This window comes from Dama dama, chromosome 23 (assembly GCF_033118175.1).
Source record: "Dama dama isolate Ldn47 chromosome 23, ASM3311817v1, whole genome shotgun sequence".
In the NCBI taxonomy this organism is placed as follows: Eukaryota; Metazoa; Chordata; class Mammalia; order Artiodactyla; family Cervidae; genus Dama; species Dama dama.
In genome coordinates this window covers 11280325-11302038 of record NC_083703.1, presented here as the reverse complement: position 1 = coordinate 11302038, position 21714 = coordinate 11280325, and the positions used below count along the sequence as shown (strand labels likewise).

The 21714-nt window shown below is 39.1% G+C and overlaps 1 protein-coding gene across 1 annotated transcript in view; it reads right to left on the bottom strand.

Annotated features, from left to right (window-relative positions):
• The window catches only part of LOC133044568 (ADP-ribose glycohydrolase MACROD2-like), a 900047-nt gene that overhangs the window by 71305 nt on the left and 807028 nt on the right, over positions 1 to 21714 (bottom strand). The window contains exons 10-11 of the mRNA XM_061125972.1: positions 3437 to 3511; positions 3088 to 3180 (exon numbers count right to left, since the gene is read on the bottom strand). Of these exons, the coding sequence (XP_060981955.1) occupies positions 3088 to 3180; positions 3437 to 3511 (168 nt within the window). The remainder of the gene's footprint in view (positions 1 to 3087; positions 3181 to 3436; positions 3512 to 21714) is intronic.

Here is a 21714-nt window from a genome sequence, read left to right as displayed (position 1 = left end):
TGGCAGAAAGTGAAGAGGAGCTAAAGAGCCTCTTGATGAAGGTGAAATAGAAGAGTGAAAAAGCTGGTTTAAAACTCAACATTCAAAAAACAAAGATCATGGCATCTGGTCCCATCACTTCATGGCAAATAGATGGGGAAAAGTGACAGATTTTCTTTTTTTGGACTCCAAAATCACTGCTGATGGTGACTGCAGCCATGAAATTAAAAGACACTTGCTCCTTGGAAGGAAAGCTATGATAAATCTAGACAGCAGATTAAAAAGGAGAGACATCACTTTGCCAACAAACCTCTATCTATTCCAAGGTATGATTTTTCCAGTAATCATGTACAGATATGAGAGTTGGACCATAAAGAAGGCTGAGCACCGAAGAATTGATGCTTTTGAAGTGTGGTGCTGGAGAAGACTCTTGAGAGTCCATTAGACAGCAAGGAGATCAAACCAGTCAATCCTAAAGGAAATAAACCCTGAATATTCTTTGGAAGGACTGATGTTGAAGCTGAAGCTCCAGTACTTTGGCCATCTGATCTGAAGAGCCTACTCATTGGAAAAGACCCTGATGTTGGGGGAGATTGAGAGCAAGAGGAGAAGGGGGAGACAGAGGATGAGATGGGTTGGATGGCATCACTGACTCAATGGGCATGAGTTTGAACAAATGCAGGGAGATAGTGAAGGACAGGCAAGCCTGGGTTCATGGGTCCAAAGATTCAGACACAAGTTAGCAACTGAACAAGAACAAATTCAAGGCAGAACATATAACAAAGAAGTTATATTTTTTTTTGTGGGGGTAGGGATCTTGATTCTACAACTAGGGATGGAACCCATGGCCTCTGCAGTGGGAGCATGGACTCTTAACCACTGGACTGAGGAACGGAGTATTTCCTGTCATATCAGTAAACGAAGGATGTCATAGTCATCAGCAACTGCAGCCACTGCCAACAGTGGGCTGGTGAGCCCTGACAGAACTCAAGAAAGAAAAGAATACCTGCCATCTAGCAGCTACTCCTTGAAGTGACTCTCCACAGTGAGCCCTGAGGAAACTTTGCATGTGAAAATACAGGATACTGGCCATGGACAGGGGAGGTGTGTTATCAAAGGAATGATTTCGGTGAGCCCAAACTCATACATAGAAAAGTAAAGTCTTCTCATACATAGAAAAGTGCTAAATTCCTTAACTTGAGATATCTGGTTTTTCCTTTAATTAACAATAATCTTTTGATGTTCAGACTACCTGCCCTTTATTGCGAAAGTTCTATATAAGTCGGCTACCCGCTTTGCCTCTTTGGAGTAGCTCTCTAAGGCACTGTCTCCTGGGCTTGAAGTCCTGAAAATTCCCATTGAGTAAACCGAAACTCTCAACTTACAGGATGTGAATAATTTTTTAAGTTGAGAGACCACCAGAGGAGTCCCTTAACAAAGAAATTCAACTTCAAAGTTGACACAAGCAGGTAGCAGAATTTGATGTCACTTCTTTCTCATGTGCCATCCGTCCATGTGGAGAAGAGGATTGGCATCGATCTCTACGGGAGAGAACTGAGCTCTTCAGTAACTAGAGGAATGCCGCATGCTGGAGAAACCGCTGGGAGAAGGGTGACAAGTCAATGTGCGCTGAGCACGGACATTTTCCCTTGTAGGCAAAGTGAAGAAAAGGACAATGAACCAGTTGTTTGATGTTCCTCATTTGCATGTCTTGAAGTATGACATAAAAAGTAAATAATTTCTGCTACAGACAGATTACACACCCTTGGATTCCTCTCCCTCACCTGGCCTTTGAAAATGCTTTGCTGAAACCCTCCAGGGAGTTTGCGATTTTTTGAGCATAAGCCACCTGTTCTCCTTATATGTCCCTGCAATAAATGTTTCTTTGCTCAGAACTCTGACATTTCCATTTGTTTGGCCTCACTGTGAATTGGGCACATGAACTTGTGTACAGTAACAAAAGCAGCAAGGCCATGTATCTGTATTTCAAGTGAGGGTTGTATCAATTTTCTATTATCATTGTCAGACATAAAATTCTCCAAATATTTACTTAACCTGCCAGGAATGGGGTGTCATGAGTCTGAACTAGGATTTGCTGTTAGAGAAAAGGTCATTAGACAAAAGACATAGAAGAATATTGTGCTCTAAATGCAGTGGAATAAAAAAAAAAAATCTCAAAATCACTAACATGACTTGGTAATTAAACTGTGTCAATGCTGCTGCCAAAAAAGAGTTTGTAATTTGGAAGCTGTACTTACTATTGACCTGATTTTACAATTGAGATCATGTCTGCATTTTCATTTGGAAACAAAATTGATCACTGTGTTCTATAAACAAGGCCTGTCAAGTTATTACTCTGTAACTACCTTGCAAACACATATTTAAGAATGGTATGATTCATGATACAGTATAGGAGACAAACTATTTTCTTTTTTACTTCCCATTCTTAGCTCCTTTTAAATTCTTTAAGTTCTTTAATAAATTTCTTTGATAAATTTTTAATGTCCACTTTTAATATATTGGCTTCTTGCTCCAAATGCTACATTAAAATTTACAAAGTGACCATTCCTCTAATGTTCTCTGAAATCATTATAATGCTCACTTATTCTTTTTTTACCAGTACTCAAAATTATTGTATCCTAATATTAGTGGACAAACTTATAATTTAGAAGGTTTATACAATGCATGTATTTTATACAAATTGCTTCCTTAATCACTACCATATGAAGGATGACAGAATGAAATCAATACAAAATGGTTAATTTAGTTGTTTTAAAGCCATTTCAGAGTTTCTAAGACTTTCATCCATCTAGTTCATAATATCTGTTTCTTAGAGGTTTTCTCAAAACTATAATTAAAAAACTGAATCTAAATTAATAATAAAAACATCCTCATACTCCTTGAAAGAATGAAAAACTGTTACAAGTATCTTCTTTCACTACTTCTGGATTTTATTTTACTTTCAAAAGTAAGTTCAGAATTAAAGAAATATTCATTTTGCCCCTTGACAGTCTGCAATTGAATGAGGATAATGCAGATGGTTAGATTCTAGGCAGGAATCCAAAGAAACTCTCAATTCTTGACTGGGTAATTTAAGAGCAGGCCTACCTTTTTCATCTTCGCTTTTTTCTTGGTCGTCTGTCAGTGGGGTCACTTCTGGGTGCTCCACAATCATGGCATCTTCTTGGTTTGATGAAAGCTCTAAATAGAATGGGACAGAAGGAAGCTCAGAGATGTTTTAGTTGGAATGCGTGAGAAAGCAGTGACTAAAGCTCAGAAAGGTAAAGTTCTTTTTTCCCCTCCAAGTTTCAACGGTCACATAAGGAGACCACCATAGCCACTCTCCAGAATCACTGCCTAAAAGCATGCATGCACCCTGCTCACACACACCAGTGTGTACAGAAGTCATGACCGCGTCACCTCATCCTCAGATAGCAATATATTCTGGTTTCAATACCTTCTGTTTCCATATATGAACTCTGCGACTCTGCCTCAATTTTTACTTCATTCTTCGTTGAATCGTTCTCTTGCCCTGTTAAGAACAGCGATTGAAAAATAAATATGATATGGATGGCTATAGCTTTATCCCTGGTTTGAAAAGACAAACATTTCAGAAACCATGCTTTGATTATGCCTGGAGAGGTAGAGAACAGTTCTGAACCAAAGCAGAAGGTGAATATCTCATTTTGTAAATTAACAAATTTATATCGATTAGTCAATGAGAAATATCCAGATAATGTAGGCAAAAACCTTTTCTTTGAACTGACTGGTGTAATCAGTATCTAGCTTATCAATACACTGAACATCAATGGATACAAACTGGAAGTCGAAATTTTGAAGAATTTCTAGATTGCATGGGTTAATTATATTCAATTTCTGTTTATTATATAGATCTTTCTGTATTGAGGATTCCTAGGAAATTAAAATACTACTTGTATTTTCATTCTCCCATCAACAGAGCATAAAAAAATGAGTAATATCAGCACACAGGGATGGGGGTCACCTAATAGCTCAACCATTCTCATAAAACACCAACTAAATGCAGCAAAGGTCAGGAGGGAATTCAGCCAACTCTTGATTACTCCAAGGCTGGTTATCTAGGAAAGCATTTTCTCCCTCATCCCCTTGGGTTCTCCTCGTCTCCCCTGTGGAGTTTAGAACATTTAAGAGCTAAGAGAAGAAAATGAAATGTCCATTTTGCATCATATTAATGAAAGATTTTATGCTAAGGATACTTAACTGTTACATTACAAAAAAAAAAATTCCAGAGCTAGAGGTTACAGATACAAAGCTGAAGCAGAGGTTCTTGGGCTCTTAGCCTGCATAGGTCCCTAAAGGAGATGCATCATTTTCCCCAAGTTGTCTCTACTTCGGCGAAAAGATCCTCTTTCCCTGCCTGAGACCATGTGACCTGCAGTGGCTCCTATGAGACAAGAGTGGGTACCCAGCTCACCTAAACAGAATATAAAGTCTGTGCTCTTTAGTATTTTACTTTATGTTTTCTGTAAGGGTAATCCTTGCCACCGCATGTATCAATTGTCTGTTCTTTATCACTGATGTATATTATTCCATTGCATGAATATGTGTCAGTTTGGGGCTAAATGAATAACACTGTTAAAAACATTTTTGTATATGTCTTTTGAGGGACATACGTATTCATATCATTTGGGTATAAACCCAGGAGTGAAATGGTTAAGTAAGAGGCAACACATATGTTTAGCTTGACTAACTCCTGAAATACAGTGTTCTGAAGAGTTTGTTCCATTTTATAGTCTCACCAGAAACGTATGAGAATTCCAAATTAGACTATGTCTAACTGGACTATGTCATGATACAAAAGCCTTTTTTTCTTTTAGCTACACCACACAGCACGTGGGATCTTAGATTCTCCAACCAGGGATCAGACCCATGCCCCTTGCATTGGAGACATGGAGTCTTAACCCCTGGACCTGGACCTGTGCTGTGTGCTAAGTCACTTTAGTTGCATCTGACTCTTTGTGACCCTGTGGACTGTTACCCTTGCTCCTCTATTCATGGGATTCTTCAGGCAAGAATACTGGAGTAGGTTGCCATTTCCTCCTCCAGGGGATCTTCCTGACTCAGGGGTCAAACCTGTATCTTTTATGTCTTCTGCATTGGCAGGCGGGTTGTTTACCACTAGTGCCACCTGGGAAGCATGGAGTCTTAGCCCCTGGACCACCAGGGAAGTCCCCAAAAGTCTTTATATGGGGCAGAAAAGTCTTTATTCTGGGGCAGAATCTTTATCCCCCAAAATCATTTCCATCCTTTTCACCTCTGGGTACCATACAAAATGATCACATTGAGTTCCTCTGCCTATTTATTTATGCTATTTATTCACCTATTTATTATTCTCATCACACTATAATATAGCTGTATCTGTGTTCATTTCCCTTATCAGGTTGTAAGCACTGTGATGTTAAACATTGTTTTATTCATATTTCTCTGCCTAGTGTGTGCACGTGCTCAATTGCTCCGTTGTGTTCGACTCTTTGCAATCCTATGGACTATAGCCCACCAGGCGCCTCTGTTCATGGTATTTTCCAGCAAGAAAACTAGAGTGGGTTGCTGTTTATTCCTCCAAGGGATCTTCCTGACCCAGGGATCAAACCCATGTTTCTTATGTCTACCTGCATTGGCAGGCAGATTCTTCACCATTGCATCTGGGAAGCTTCTCTGCCTAACACCTACTAATAAAGAGTGATCAATAAATGTTTAATTAATTGGCCCTCCATTATAGTCCTCATCAATGTCCGTAAATAGTAATTAGGGACTGTAACTTACTTCCATTAGCAACAAAGCACTAAGGCTAAGCACTACATGTGCTATATTTATTGCAAAGAATCTTGGAAGAAGAACTGAATGTTTTAGGCAAACCACCATCTCTTTGGGCTTCCATTTCATTATCTTTAGGAAAAAAAGCCCTCCCCACCCTCCGAAACAATCACCTAGATACTATCTTGGGCTTCCCTGGTGGCTCAGTGGTAAAGAATATACCTACCAATGGAGAAGATGCAGGTTTGATCCCTGGGTCAGGAGGATCCCCTGGAGAAGGAAATGGCCACCCACTCCAGTATTCTTGCCTGGGAAATCCCATGGACAGAGGAGCCTGGTGGCCTACAGTCCATGGGGTCACAAAAGTGTCCGACCTGACTTAGTGACTAAACTACAGCAACAGATACTAATATCTTAGAGTCTACCTTTGGCGTTATAAGAGCTATGTCTCCTGGTAAACTTTCTAGTCATCCCTGACATTTGTCTACTGGGAGGATGATGTTGAGGGAAACTTCAGTCTTGAGTGAGCCTCATTCTCTAACCCCTTTCAGGGATCACAGCCTTGTTGTGAAATCAAGATTGCTAGGAGAAATATTAACAACCTCAGAAATGCACATGATACCACTCTAATGGCAGAAAGTGAAGAGGAACTAAAGAGCCTCCTGATGAGGGTGAAAGAGGAGAGTGAAAAAGCTGACTTAAAACTCAACATTCGAAAAACAAAATCATGGCATCTGGTCCCATCACTTCAAGGCAAATAGATGGGGATAAAGCCAAAACGGTGACAGATTTTATTTTCTTGGGCTCCAAAATCACTGCTGATGGTGACTGCAGCCATGAAATTAAGATGCTAGCTCCTTGGAAGAAAAGCTATCACAAACCTAGATAGCACATTAAAAAACAAAGATATCACTTTGCTGACAAAAGTCTATATAGTCCAAGCTATGTTTTCTCCAGTAGGCATGTATGGATGTGAGAAGTGGACCATAAAGAAGACTGAGTGCTGAAGAACTGATGATTTTGAATTAGAGTCTCTTGGACTGCAAGGAGATCAAACCAGTCAATCCTAAAGGAAATCAACCCTGAATATTCATTGGAAGGACTGATGCTGAAGCTGAAGCTCCAATACTTTGGGCCACCTGAGGTGAAGAGTCAACTCACTATAAAAGACCTTGATGCTGGGAAAGATTGAAGGCAGGAAGAGAAGGGGATGGCAGAGGCTGAGCTGTTAGCACCACTGACTCAATCAACATGAGTTTGAGCAAACTCCAGGAGGTGGTGAAGGACAGAGAAGCCTGGTGTTCTGCAGACCATGGGGTTGTAAAGAGTTGGACACGACTTAATGACTGAACAACAACCACCTTTGCCACTGTTGATGGGAACTGACCATAATAACTCCTCCTAGTCTTTGCTGAAAACTTAACTCATTATCTGTGATCTGCCTTTGTACAGTGACGGGGACTAGCAGGCCATTCAGAGAGAAGCAGAAGCAGCCACTTTACTGCAGAGTGTCTCCATTCCCAGTTCTCCACACATTTTCAGAGAAAGTCCATCAGGAATAGTAAGATGGCAATTCACCACGGACTGGGACTGCTGATGGGGCAGGACCACCTGGGCTGGCAGCCTAAGGCTGTGATGTGTACTAGGGATGTTCTCTGCAACCAGTAAGGACTGTTGACTCACTTGGAGGATAAGAGGCCGTTGCAAAGCTTTTAGAATTATTTCTCTCCACTGCCCTTAACTTGTCTCATTCTTTTTTGGGGGGGGAGTGGGTATAGTTGCTTTACAATATTGCATTACCTTCTGCTATACAACAAAGTGACTCAGCTATATGTATGCATATTTTTCTCTTTCCCCTCACCCTGGACCTCCCTCCCACTGCCTCCCCCCACCATCCCACCCCTTTAGGTCAGACAGAGCACTGACTGAGCTCCCTATGCTATACACTTGGTTGACACTAGCCGTCTGTTTTACACATGGTAGTGTATATATGTTGATCCCAATCTCACAATTCATCCCATCCACTCTAATCCCCCTCACCCTTGTATCCCCATCTCTGTGTCTGCATCTCTGTTCCTGCCCTGTATATAGGTTCATCTGTACCATTTTTCTAGATTCCACATATATGCAGTTTTCTCTTGGGCCAAAAATACATACATTTTCTTCTTTCTCATTTTTCTGACATTTAGTTCAGTCACTCAGTTGTGTCTGACTCTTTGCAACCCCATGGATTGCAGCATGCCAGGCCTCCCCGTCCATCACCAACTCCTGCAGTTTATTCAAACTCATGTCCATCGAGTCGGTGATGCCATCCAACCATCTCATCCTCTGTCATCCCCTTCTCCTCCTGCCCCCAATCCCTCCCAGCATCAGGGTCTTTTCCAATGAGTCAACCCTTCGCATAAGGTGGCCAAAGTATTGGAGTTTCAGCTTCAGCATCAGTCCTTCCAATGAACACCCAGGACTGATCTCCTTTAGGATGGACTGGTTGGATCTCCTTGCAGTCCAAGGGACTCTCTAGAGTCTTCTCCAACACCACAATTCAAAAGCATCAATTCTTCAGTGTTCAACTTTATAGTTCAATTCTCACATCCATACATGACAACTGGAAAAACCACAGCTTTGACTAGATGGACCTTTGCTGTCAAAGTAATGTCTCTGCTTTTTAATATGCTGTCTAGGTTGGTCATAACTTTCCTTCCAAGGAGCAAGCATCTTTTAACTTCATGGCTGCAATCACCATCTGCAGTGATTTTGGAGCCCCTGAAAATAAAGTCTGACACTGTTTCCACTGTTTCCCCATCTATTTCCCATGAAGTGATGGGACCAGATGCCATGATCTTAGTTTTCTGAATGTTGAGCTTTAAGCCAACTTTTTCACTCTCCTCTTTCACTTTCATTAAGAGGCTCTTTAGTTCTTCTTCACTTTCTGCCATAAGGGTGGTGTCCTCTGCATATTTGAAGTTATTGATATTTCTCCTGGAAATCTTGATTCCAGCTTGTGCTTCCTCCAGCCCAGCATTTCTCATGATGTACTCTGCATATAAGTTAAATAAGCAGGGTGACAACATACAGCCTTGACGTACTCCTTTCCCTATTTTAACCAGTCTGTTGTTCCATGTCCAACATGTTCCATGTCTAACTGTTGCTTCCTGACCTGCATACAGATTTCTCAGGAGTCAGGTCAGGTGGTCTGGTATTCCCATCTCTTTAAGAATTTTCCAGAGTTTGTTGTGGTCCATACAGTCAAGGGCTTTGGCATAATCAATAAAGCATAAGTAGATGTTCTTTTGCAATTCTCTTGCTTTTTTGATGATCCAATGGATGTTGGAAATTTGATCTCTGGTTCCTCTGCCTTTTCTAAATCCAGCTGAGTATCTGGAAGTTCACGGGTCATATACTGTTGAAGCCTGGCTTGGACAATTTTGAGCATTACTTTGCTAACGTGTGAGATAAGTGCAATTGTGCAGTACTTTGAGCATTTTTTGGCATTGCCTTTCTTTGGGATTGTAATGAAAACAGATGTTTTCCAGTCCTGTGGCCACTGCTGAGTTTTCCAAACTTGCTGGCTTATTGAGCGTATAGTCCTTTAACAGCATCATATTTTAGGATTTGAAATAGCTCAGCTCCACTAGCTTTGTTCATAGTGATGCTTCCTAAGTCCCACTTGACTTCACATTCCAGGATATCTGGCTCTAGGTGAGTGATCACACCATTGTGATTATCTGGGTTGTGAAGGTCTTTTTTGTATAGTTCTTCTGTGTATTCTTGCCACCTCTTCTTAACATCTTCTGCTTCTGTTAGGTCCAGAGCATTTCTGTCCTTTATTGTGCCCATTGTTGCAATGAAATATTCCTTTGGTACCTCTAATTTTCTTGAAGAGATCTCTAGTCTTTCCCATTCTATTGTTTTCTATTCTATTTCCCCCTCTATTGTTTTCCTCTATTTCTTTGCATTGGTTCTGAAAACAAAGTAGTGAAAAAAGGGGAAAGAAATGAGGTTCTCAGCTTTGAAATCCAAAAATGCTCATAGCTGCTCCTTCCTGAGACACGCCGGGATTTGGTGTGTTGTTGGAGGAGGGGGCATGTGTGAGCGCCAAGCCCTGTCTGCAGGCCTGCTGTGTGTTAATGATGACTTTCGGGGCTCCAGTCCATCTGCCTTTCTCTGCAGCCACTCAGACATACCACATTCCATCCACTTTCTTGACCCCATGGGGGCACGCTTTATGTTTGCCTCTCTACATTCAGTCTGGTTGAATTCTACCCACTGTCCTTTGCCCTAATCCCTCCTGGCAGAGGAAACAAAAGAACATAAAGGATCCTACAGTTTATACATATATTTTTTATACAGTGAACTCAGTCATCCATACTAATGGGAGGGGGCCATTAGAACAGATAATCCAAAAACCCATTCACTTTCCTTTAGAAATGGATCACATGATTGTTTCTTGAAGGCCTGGTAATTAAGTTTGGCTAAAGCTAATGCTTTAATTAATTCACATTAAAATTGGTCTGGGAACATCAGTCTAGGGTCAAACATTTCTAGAGGAGGATAAACCTAAACTCACTTGGTAGGTAAATAGACTGTTTTTTAAACAATAGCAACAATAATATAGCTTTGTTATTTATAGATTATTAGATGCTCAGATCTTCCTAAGAACAAAGACTGTTTCTCTGATGCATCTCTTAAAGATAATAGAAATTATTCCTTTTGTTAAGCTTGAAACTTGATTGCTGCTATTGGTCAAAGTTTTACTTTCACTATGTCTAAAAATACCCCAGATTAAGATGAAATTTAAACCTAGGTTAAAGTGAACTTGATTATTTCTAAGTTACTCTTAGTTTTCTATTAGTTCTCTATTTCTTAGTTTCTAGGGCCAATAAAATTTACTATCCTAATGTAAATTATTGCTAAAATTATTTCTTGTAATTACAAAAGAAAGGCAGTTTTCACAAAGAAACACTTAATACAGGTATTGGGAATTATCAGTAATTTTACAACTAAGGGATTGCCATTGTTAATTCTGTAAAGTGCTATCATTCGCTTGCATATGTGTGTGTATGTACCTACATATGTATGTATATATGTATACATACATACGTATCTGTATAAGTGTGTGTCTTTGTGTATGTCCAAATATAAAAAATGTATCTACACACATACATACACAAATATACGGAAATACATAAATGTACCCTGGCATTGCAATGAATCTACGTTTTGATTCTTTTTTAGTTTACATTTTATAAGCAGCTTACACTGTCATTGTAATTTCTTCAGAAATTTTATAAGATGCATTATAGTCCATGTTATGGACAAATTTGGGGATATTCCCTTTTGTTTTTTGTTTTCGCCATCAAACACAACACTGCAATGAGCATTTTTGTGAATACTTCTCTCTATACTTTCGGTGGTTGTTACTTTAAGATAAATTCTTAAAGCATAACTCTTGGATCAAAGGGTAAACAGTTTAGCTTTCATGACATTTTGTCAAAATTGCTGATGAGGAGGTTACGCCCTTTAATCGCCCACCAACGCTGTGTGAGCATGTTTGGATGCCTTCTTCATACCAATTCTGTGTACTTTCAATCCTATTTAAATGTCTGATATTCAGGAGAAGAAGATACTGAAATCATGTTTTATTTACATCTTAAAGAAATGAAGAGATAGGCCATGTCTTCATATCTACAATGACTGCATTTTCTCTTTTGAGAATTACAATTGAATCCTTTGCCCCTTTTCTTCTTGAGCTGTTTACAGTATTATTATTATTGACTTATGAAGTTTTTATTTTTGGAGTAAGAAAACTGATTTGTTGTCATTTAGGCTGAGAATACATTTCCTAGTAGCTTTCTTTAGAATTTGATTACACACTCTATCATGTCAAAATCTATATATTCAGCTTTAGCCACTAACCTTCCTCTTTTTTGACATATGTGGACTTATGTACACATGTAGTGCTATACACATCTATGTGCACATATTTGATAATGCAATCATGTGTCTGTATACATTCACATTTCAAAAGGCAGTCCTTATTTCAAAACTAAAAAATTTTATATATATATATAAACTTTATATAAATTTTGTATATATATATATACACACACACTTTGGTTTTTAGCTAGTATTTTTATAGTTTCATTTTTACATTTCATCTTTGCTCCTTTTGGAATTTAAGTTGGCATAAGGGATGAGATTGGGATACAGTTTATTTTTTCAAATGGCCAACTAGTTGTTTTAATGCCATTTATTGAGTCATCTGTCTTTGAAATGTCAGCCTAAATATGTACTGAAATCCCGATCTCCTGGGGTCTATTTCCAAACTCTTTATTCTGTTTCATTGATCAGCCTGTCCATCCCTCCAATAGGGCTACATAGTTAATCACATTTTTAAAAGATGTCATGTCATTTTTAGTCTATTTGTTCTGTCATTGACTGATAGTATCATATCTGTGAATTCCGCATTGCATTTCCAATTGGATTTTCTTTGCAGTGTATCTTCTTATATCATCTGACACATAAAAACCCATCATTCTTATATTTCATCAGGGCTTTAAATTTTTATTGATATAAAATGACCAACTCTTTCTCACTTGAGATTTTTGGCTAGAATTCTAACTGGAGAGATTCTAAAGTAGTTATCCATGCTTTCTTTTGATATTCATTTCCCAAACATACTTTTTTTTTAACTTTGCATTTTTAAAGCCTTACTATTTTATTGAAATTAATTCACTGCGTGGTTTTTACACTCAGTAACCTAAATTATGCTTACTGTCATAACTATTTGCCCATGTCATCCTCTTTCATATACTGTTTTTTGGTTATACCTTTACTTATTATTTTTATTTGCATTACTAAATATACGCTCATGGTTGGTATGATCTTCAGGGCAAATTAGAAAGCAAGATTTATTCCTTTAATTCTTGTGATTTAATTCTATTTGTAAGTATCATAAAATGTTTCAAAGTTATTCTAGTTATTCTTAAACCTAACTGATATTGTCAGAACCCAGAGCACAGTAGGATTTTTAGTTTTTTACTATGTTTATCAAAGTCAGCTGTGTAGACAACCCTTACTGCTCCCCACGGGAATTTTTGTTTTACAAACTCTGGCACTGAAATTTCCTTTCTTTACTCTCTCTTCCTTATTTCCTCCCTTTCTTTCTTCCTCTTTTAACTCTTCTATCAACATGCGATATACATTCAAGAAAGTACACAAACAATATGCAGATCCCAGTTAAATAATCAAAAGCAGACAGAGAAACTACAGATTCTTAGGATAATCATCCAGCCCTCAGCCCGGCTCCCAGCCCAATCAGTATCTCATCCCCAGTCACCCAAGTTTAATAAACACCCTGCCTGTCATAGTTATTTTCCCTGCTTTTCAAAGTTGATATAGATGAACTTGTACAACATATATGCTTTTGTACCAACATATTTGCTTTTGTACCATCTTTAGTTAAGGTTTGTAAGATACAACGTTTGTAAGATTCATTCATGCTTTTGCCTGGAATTCTAGTTTGTAGTTTCTTTTTCCTTTCTTTTTTTAAGATATTTTTGATGTGAACCATTTTTAAAGTCTTTATTGAATTTGGTACGGTATTGCTTCTGTTTATTTTTATGTTTGAGCTTTTGGCCATGACGCATGTAGAATTTAGCTCCCTCACCAGGGATCAAACCCACACCCCCCTCTTTGGAAGGAAACGTCTTAACCAGTGGACTGCCAAGGAAGTTCCATGTAGTTAGTAGTTTTTGTACTTCATTCTTATATTTGTTTCTCTGTATGTAAGTTGTCTCTTTCATCTGACTGCTTTTGAGATTTTCTTCCTTATCACTGGTGTTGGCTGAGTTGATTATGATGTACTTAAGTATAATTTTATGTTTCCTGTGCTTTGGGGTCATAGAATTTCTTGCATATGTGAGTTCATCATTTTCACGAAGTTTCTGAAAAATTTCAGCCACTATTACTTCAATATTTTTTCTGTCTCCCCTTCCCATGCCTGCCTACAGAGACTCCAATTCATGATTATTATATGTGGAATCACTCAAACTTGTTCCATGGCTCCCTGACGCTCTTTTCATTTCCTTCAGTCATTCATTTTCTCTGTGTATGGATTTGGATAGTTTCTATAGCTACAACTTCAAATTCACTGATCTTTTCTTATGCCCTGTCTCACCTGCCATTATTCCCATCAGGTATAATTTTCATCTCAGATACTCTGTTTTTCATCCCTAGAAATTCAGTTGTATCTTTCTATATTTTCCATGTTTCTAATGAACATGGAAACCCTTCTTTTAGCTTCCTGAGGACGTGGAACACAATCAGTGCTTTTTAATGTGCTCTTTCCTATTATTACCCCATCTCTGCCATTTCTGGATTGATTCCTATTAATTGGTATCTCTTCCTCTATAGGTCATACTTTCCTGCATCTTGTCAAGTAACCCTACAAGGGTCTGAGTGTTCAAGTAAAAGGAAGGGTCATACATCTCTTACTTTAAATCAGAATCTAGAAATGATTAAGCTTAGTGAGGAAGGCATATTAAAAGCTAAGACAGGCTGAAAGCTAGGTGTCTCACACCAAGAAGTTAGCTAAGTTGAGAAGGCAAAAGAAAAGTTCTTGAAGGAAATTCAAAGTGTTTCTCCAGTAAACACAAGAATGATTAAAAAAAAAAAGTGGATTATTGCCGATATGGAGAAAGTCTGGGTGGTCTGGATAGAAGATGAAACCAGCCACAACATTCCCTTAGGTCAAAGCCTAATCCAGGGCAATGCTCTAATTTCCCTCCATTCCGTGATGGCTGAGAGAGGTGAGGAAACTGGAGAAGAAAGCTTTGAAACTAGCAGAGACTGGTTTATGAAGTTTAAGGAAAGCATTCACCTTAATATCATAAAAGAACAAGGTGAAGCAGCAAGTGCTAATGTAGAAGCTGCATCAAGTTAACCGGAAGATCTAGCTACGATATTTATGAAGGCGGCTGCAGTAAACAATAGCTTTTTGATGTTGACAAACAGCCTTCTATTGGACTTCAGTTCAGTTCAGTCGCTCAGTCGTATCCGACTCTTTGCGACCCCATGAATCCCAGCACGCCAGGCCTCCCTGTCCATCACCAACTCCCGCAGTTTACTCAAACTCATGTCCATCGAGTCGGTGATGCCATCCAGCCATCTCATCCTCTGTCGTCCGCTTCTCCTCCTGCCCCCGATCCCTCCCAGCATCAAGGTCTTTTCCAATGAGTCAACTCTTCGCATTAGGTGGCCAAAGTATTGGAGTTTCAGCTTCAGCATCAGTCCTTCCAATGAATACCCAGGACTGATCTCCTTTGGGATGGACTGGTTGGATCTCCTTGCAGTCCAAGGGACTCTCAAGAGACTTCTACAACACCACAGTTCAAAAGCATCAATTCTTTGGTGCTCAGCTTTCTTCATAGTTCAATTCTCACATCCATACATGACCACTGGAAAAACCATAGCCTTGACTAGACGGTACTTTGTTGGCAAAGTAATGTCTCTGCTTTTATATATGCTGTCTAGGTTGGTCATAACTTTCCTTCCAAGGAGCAAGCATCTTTTAATTTCATGGCTGCAATCACCATCTGCAGTGATTTTGGAGCCCCCAAAAATAAAGTCTGACACTATTTCCACTGTTTCCCCATCTATTTCCCATGAAGTAATGGGACCAGATGCCATGATCTTAGTTTTCTGAATGTTGAGCTTTAAGCCAACTTTTTCACTCTCCTCTTTCAGTTTCATCAAGAGGCTTTTTAGTTCCTCTTCACTTTCTGCCATAAGGGTGGTGCCATCTGCATATCTGAGGTTATTGATATTTCTCCTGGAAATCTTGATTCCAGCTTGTGCTTCTTCCAGCCCAGTGTTTCTCATGATGTACTCTGCATATAAGTTAAATAAGCAGGGTGACAATATACAACCTTGACATACTCCTTTTCCTATTTGGAACCAGTCTGTTGTTCCATGTCCAGTGTTCTAACTGTTGCTTCCTGACCTGCATATAGGTTTCTCAAGAGGCAGGTCAGGTGGTCTGGTAGTCCCATCTCTTTCAGAATTTTCCACAGTTTGTTGTGATCCACACAGTCAAAGCCTTTGGCATAGTCAATAAAGCAGAAATAGATGTTTTTCTGGAACTCTCTTGCTTTTTCAATGATCCAGCAGATGTTGGCAATTTGATCTCTGGTTCCTCTGCCTTTTCTAAAACCAGCTTGAACATCTGGAAGTTCATGGTTCACGTATTGCTGAAGCCTGGCTTGGAGAATTTTGATCATTATTTTACTAGCGTGTGAGATGAGTGCAATTGTGCAGTAGTTTGAGTATTATTTGGCATTGCCTTTCTTTGGGATTGGAATGAAAACAGACCTTTTCCAGTCCTGTGGCCACTGCTGAGTTTTCCAAATTTGCTGGCATATTGAGTGCAGCACTTCCACAGCCTCTTCTTTCAGGATTTGAAATAGCTCAACTGGAATTTCATCATCTCCACTAGCTTTGTTCGTAGTGATACTTCCTAAGGCTCACTTGACTTCACATTCCAGAATGTCTGGCTCTAGGTGAGTGATCACACCATGATGATTATCTGGGTCATGAAGATCTTTTTTATACAGTTCTTCTGTGTATTCTTGCCACCTCTTCTTAATATCTTCTGCTTCTGTTAGGTCCATACCTTTTCTGTCCTTTATTGAGACTGTCTTTGCATGAAATGTTCCCTTGGTATCTCTAATTTTCTTGAAGAGCTCTCTAGTCTTTCCCATTCTGTTGTTTTCCTTTATTTCTTTACTTTGATCACTGAGGAAGGCTTTCTTATCTCTCCTTACTATTCTTTGGAACTCTGCATTCAAATGGGAATATCTTCCCTTTTCTCCTTTGCTTTTCACTTCTCTTCTTTTCACAACTATTTGTAAGGCCTCCTCAGACAACCATTTTGCCTTTTTGCATTTCTTTTTCCTGGGGATGGTCTTGATCCCTGTCTCCTATACAATGTCATGAACCTCCATCCATAGTTCATCAGGCACTCTGTCTATCAGATCTAGTCCCTTAAATATATTTCTCACTTCCACTGTATAGTCATAAGGGATTTGATTTAGGTCATACCTGAATGGTCTAGTGGTTTTCCCCACTTTCTTCAGTTTAAGTCTGAATTTGGCAATAAGGAGTTCATGATCTGAGCCCAGTCAGCTCCCAGTCTTGTTTTTGCTGACTGTGTAGAGCTTCTCCATCTTTAGCTGCAAAGAATATAATCAATCTGATTTCAGTGTTGACCATCTGGTGATGTCCCTGTGTAGAGTCTTCTCTTGTGTTGTTGGAAGAGGGTGTTTGCTATGACCAGTGCGTTCTCTTGGCAAAACTCTATTAGCCTTTGCCCTGCTTCATTCTGTACTCCAAGGCCAAATTTCCCTGTTACTCCAGGTGTTTCTTGACTTCCTACTTTTGCATTCCAGTCCCCTATAATGAAAAGGACATCTTTTTTGGGTGTTAGGTCTAAAAGGTCTTGTAGGTCTTCATAGAACTGTTCAACTTCAGCTTCTTCAGTGTTACTGGTTGGGGCATAGGCTTGGATTACCGTGATATTGAATGGTTTGCCTTGGAAACAAACAGAGATCATTCTGTCATTTTTGAGATTGCATCCAAGTACTGCATTTTGAACTCTTTTGTTGACCATGAGGGCTACTCCATTTCTTCTAAGGGATTCCTGCCCACAGTAGTAGATATAATGGTCATCTGAGTTAAATTCAGCTATTCCAGTCCATTTTAGTTCGCTGATTCCTAGAATGTCGACATTCACTCTTGCCATCTCCTGTTTGACCACTTCCAATTTGCCTTGATTCATGGACCTAATATTCCAGGTTCCTATGCAATATTGCTCTTTACAGCATCAGACCTTGCTTCTATCACCAGTCACATCCACAATTGGGTATTGTTTTTGCTTTGGATCCATCCTTTCATTCTTTCTGGAGTTATTTCTCCATTGATCTCCAGTAGCATATTAGGCACCTACCGACCTGGGTAATTCCTCTTTCAGTATCCTATCATCTTGCCTTTTCATACTGTTCATGGGGTTCTCAAGGCAAGAATACTGAAGTGGTTTGCCATTCCCTTCTCCAGTAGACCACATTCTGTCAGACCTCTCCACCATGACCCATCCGTCTTGGGTGGCCCCACACAGCATGGCTCAGTTTCATTGAGTTAGACAAGACTATGGTCCTGTGATTAGATTGGCTAGTTTTTGTGATTATGGTTTCAGTGTGTTGGCCCTCTGATGCCCTCTTGCAACACCTACTGTCTTACTTGGGTTTCTCTTACCTTGGACGTGGGCTATCTCTTCATGGCCGCCCTTCCTGACCTGGAACGTGGAGTAGCTTCTCTCGGCCCTTAAGATGCCATTTAGGACTTTCATAGCTAGAGTGGAGAAGTCAATGCCTGGCTTCAAGACTTCAAAGGACAACCTGACTCTCTTGTTAGGGGCTAATGCAGATGGTGAAGGCAATGCTCCTTAGTCATTCTGAAAATCCCAGGACACTTAACAATTAGGTTTAATCTACTCTGCCAGTGCTCTGTAGATGGAAAAACAAAGCCTAGATGACAGAATACAGCTGTTTATGACAAGCTTTACTTAAAATTTCAAACCCACTATTGAGACCTACTGCTCAGAAAAAAGATTCCTTTCAAAATATTACTGCTCGTTGACAATGCATTTGGTCACCCCAGTGAGATTAATATTGTTTCCACACCTGCTAACATAATATCCCTTCTGCAACCCATGGATCAAGGAATAATTTCAGCTTTCAAGTTCTATTATTTAAGAAATATATTGCATAAGTCTACAATTGCCATAGATAGTGATCTCTCTGATGGATCTGGGCAAGATAAATTGAAAATCTGGGAAGGATTTGACACTTGAAAAGCCATTAAGGAACATTCATGATTCATGGAAAGTGGTCAAAATATCAACATTAACAGGAATTTGGAAGAAGTTGATTCCAACACTCACGGATGACTTAAGAGGGTTTCAGGATATCAGGGGAGGATGTAACTGTAGATGTGGTAGAAACAGCAAGAGAACTAGAATTAGAAGTGCAGCCTGAAGAAGTGACTGAATTGCTGCAATTCCAGGATAAAACCTTAGCAGATGAGCAATTCTTAAGGATGAGCAAAAAATAGTGGTTTCTTACTGCTGTTGCTGCTAAGTCGCTTCAGTCATGTCCGACTCTGTGCGACCCCATAGACGGAAGCCCACCAGGTTCCCCCATCCCTGGGATTCTCCAGGCAAGGACACTGGAGTGGTTTGCCATTTCCTTCTCCAATGCATGAAAGTGAAAAGTGAAAGTGAAGTCGCTCAGTCGTGTCTGACTCTTAGCAACCCCATGGACAGCAGCCCACCAGGCTCCTCCATCCATGGGATTTTCCAGGTAAGAGTACTGGAGTGGGGTTTCTTGAGATGGAATCAAATTCTGGTGAAGATGCTGTAAAGATTGTTGAAACGACAGCAAAGGGTTTAGAATATTATACAAACTTAGTTGAGAAAGCAACAACAGGATTTGTGAGGATTGAGTCCAATTTTGAAAGAAGTTTTACTGTGGGTAAAATGGTATCAAACAACACTGCATGCTACAGCTAAACTGTCCATGAAAGGAAGAGTCAATGATGTGGAAAAATTCATTGTTGTCTTATTTTAAGAAATTACCACAGCTGCTCCAACCTTCAGCAAACACCACTCTGATCAGTCAGCAGCCATCAATATCAAGGTGAGACCCTCCACCAGCAAAAAGGTCATGATTCATCAAAGACTCAGATGAGTCTTTAGTTTTTAGCAATAAAGTATTTTTTAGTTAAGGTTTATGTGTTGCTTTTTTTTTTAGACCTGGTTCTGTTTATCACTGGCTTTCAGCAATTTTACTATGATGGCTTTGGATTTATTTTGCTTGGAGTTCAAAGGACTTTTGGAAAATGTGACTTGATATCCCTTCTCGTTGTAGGAAATTTCTCACCAAAATTTCTTCAAATATTCTTTCTGTCCAATTCCCTCTCTCCTTCCTGTCCAGGATTCCAATTATATGTGCAATAGACTTTGTCATTTTATCCTGACATCTTTTCCCTTTCTTTAGTTTGCCATTCTTTCTCTCCTGTTTTTTAGTTTAGATATATTCTTCAGACCTAACTTTTAGTTCACAAATTCTGGAATACTGGAGTGGGTTGCCATTTCCCTCTCCAGGGGATCTTCCTGACCCAGGAATCGAACCCGGGTCTCATGCACTGCAGGCAGATTCTTAACAAACTGAGCTACAAGGGAAGCCCTCATTTCCATCTAATAAGCCATAAACCTATTCACTGAATTCTTTATTTTAGAGTGGCATCTTTTACTTCTGGACTTTTTCTTTTTCTCTTTTGAATTCTCAGTTCTCAGCTAAAATTTTAAGTCTTGTCAGTGGAGGAACTGGTTGCATGGTCTTTGTGTTTTATACTTTGGGTTTATAACACTAATATTTTCAGCCCAAGTGGGTTTGCTACTCTTGACTTTTTGTTTTACATGTTATCTTGTTTCTTTATTTTTTTCAGGCTATTACATTTTCTGGCATTTACAATGCTCTTTCTTTCATCTAGTAAATAATTTACATTTGCTTTTTTCAGGTACCTAAAGGGACTGGCAATCTAGGTTGATCTCAATTTAATTTGGGGATTGAGATGATTTAAAGCTGAGCAGCAGTCTCTCAGAAGGCTGATCTATATCTGTTCATCCTTCCTGCAGAGATATACATCTTTGGGGTTTCAACCCAAAATATCACATTATCATGGCCCTTTTGAGCAGTGGGACTTTAAGATGCCTTTTGCAGAAACAGTAAATGCCCTAAAGTAAAAATAGTTTCAAATTCTATGTTCATCTTTATATATACATATAAAGATGTGTGTGTGTGTATAGTCCAGGTTGTCCAATCGGAGTAATGGTCTGTATTATTTAGTCTCTCATTGTTGAAAGAAAAACTGTCTCCTTCTTTTTCTTTCTCATTAAAAAAAATACTATAATTTTCAAAGGTAAAAGCAGCCATTTAAGTAAGCTCTTTGGTACTAATTTTGAAACAATTACTCCAACATCTTCATACGTTTAAATGAGTCTCATCACATGGTCCTTTCCGGCTGTGCCTTTCTCAGTTTTGAGTGTTTCCTTTCTCTCTGTATTTATTGCTTTTGCACAGGCCTTTTGTCAGTTCCTTCAGAAAGGACACTTTGGGTAGCATGTTTTCTTAATCCTTCTTTTCCTGAGAAAATATTACTCTTGACTTCATGCATGAATAATAACTTCACTAAATATAGATGCAGTGTTCGTTAGAGTTCTGGAAATGTTACTCCATTTTTTTTTTTTTTTTTGAGAATTTAGAGTTGTGGAAGAAGACTAAGGCTAATTTGAATTTGGTGATTTTAGTTATAAACTGATTTTGAATTTCCAAGATGCTTTAAAAGCCTTCCTTTATTATTGATCTTCAGAAATTCCATGAGGATTTGTAGGTTTCTGTTCTCATATGAGTTTTCATTACCTTTGCCTATAAATATAACATGTAGTCTTGTGCTTTGGGTGGAGGAACTGGTTTGCATTAGGAAAATATTTCTTTCTTTTCTTTTTTTTTAAAGATGGCTTCATTTCTGTTTGTTCTATTATCTTTTCTTGGTATTTCAAGGAGATGCAAATTTAATCTCTTGGATCTACTGTCTCCATGTTTCACATTTATTCTCACTGGTATCATATTTTCCTTTCAGCAATCGCAAATCCAATGCCTATAGAGCTCAATCAGGTAACAAAAATAAATGAAGCCAGCCTGGTACAAAATTAGTGAGCAACAAGGACTGTGGAGAGCAAACACCCCTTCTAAATGTGGCAGCTACCAATCAGGAGGAGAAGGGGACGACTGAGGATGAGCGGGCTGGATGGCATCACTGACTCGA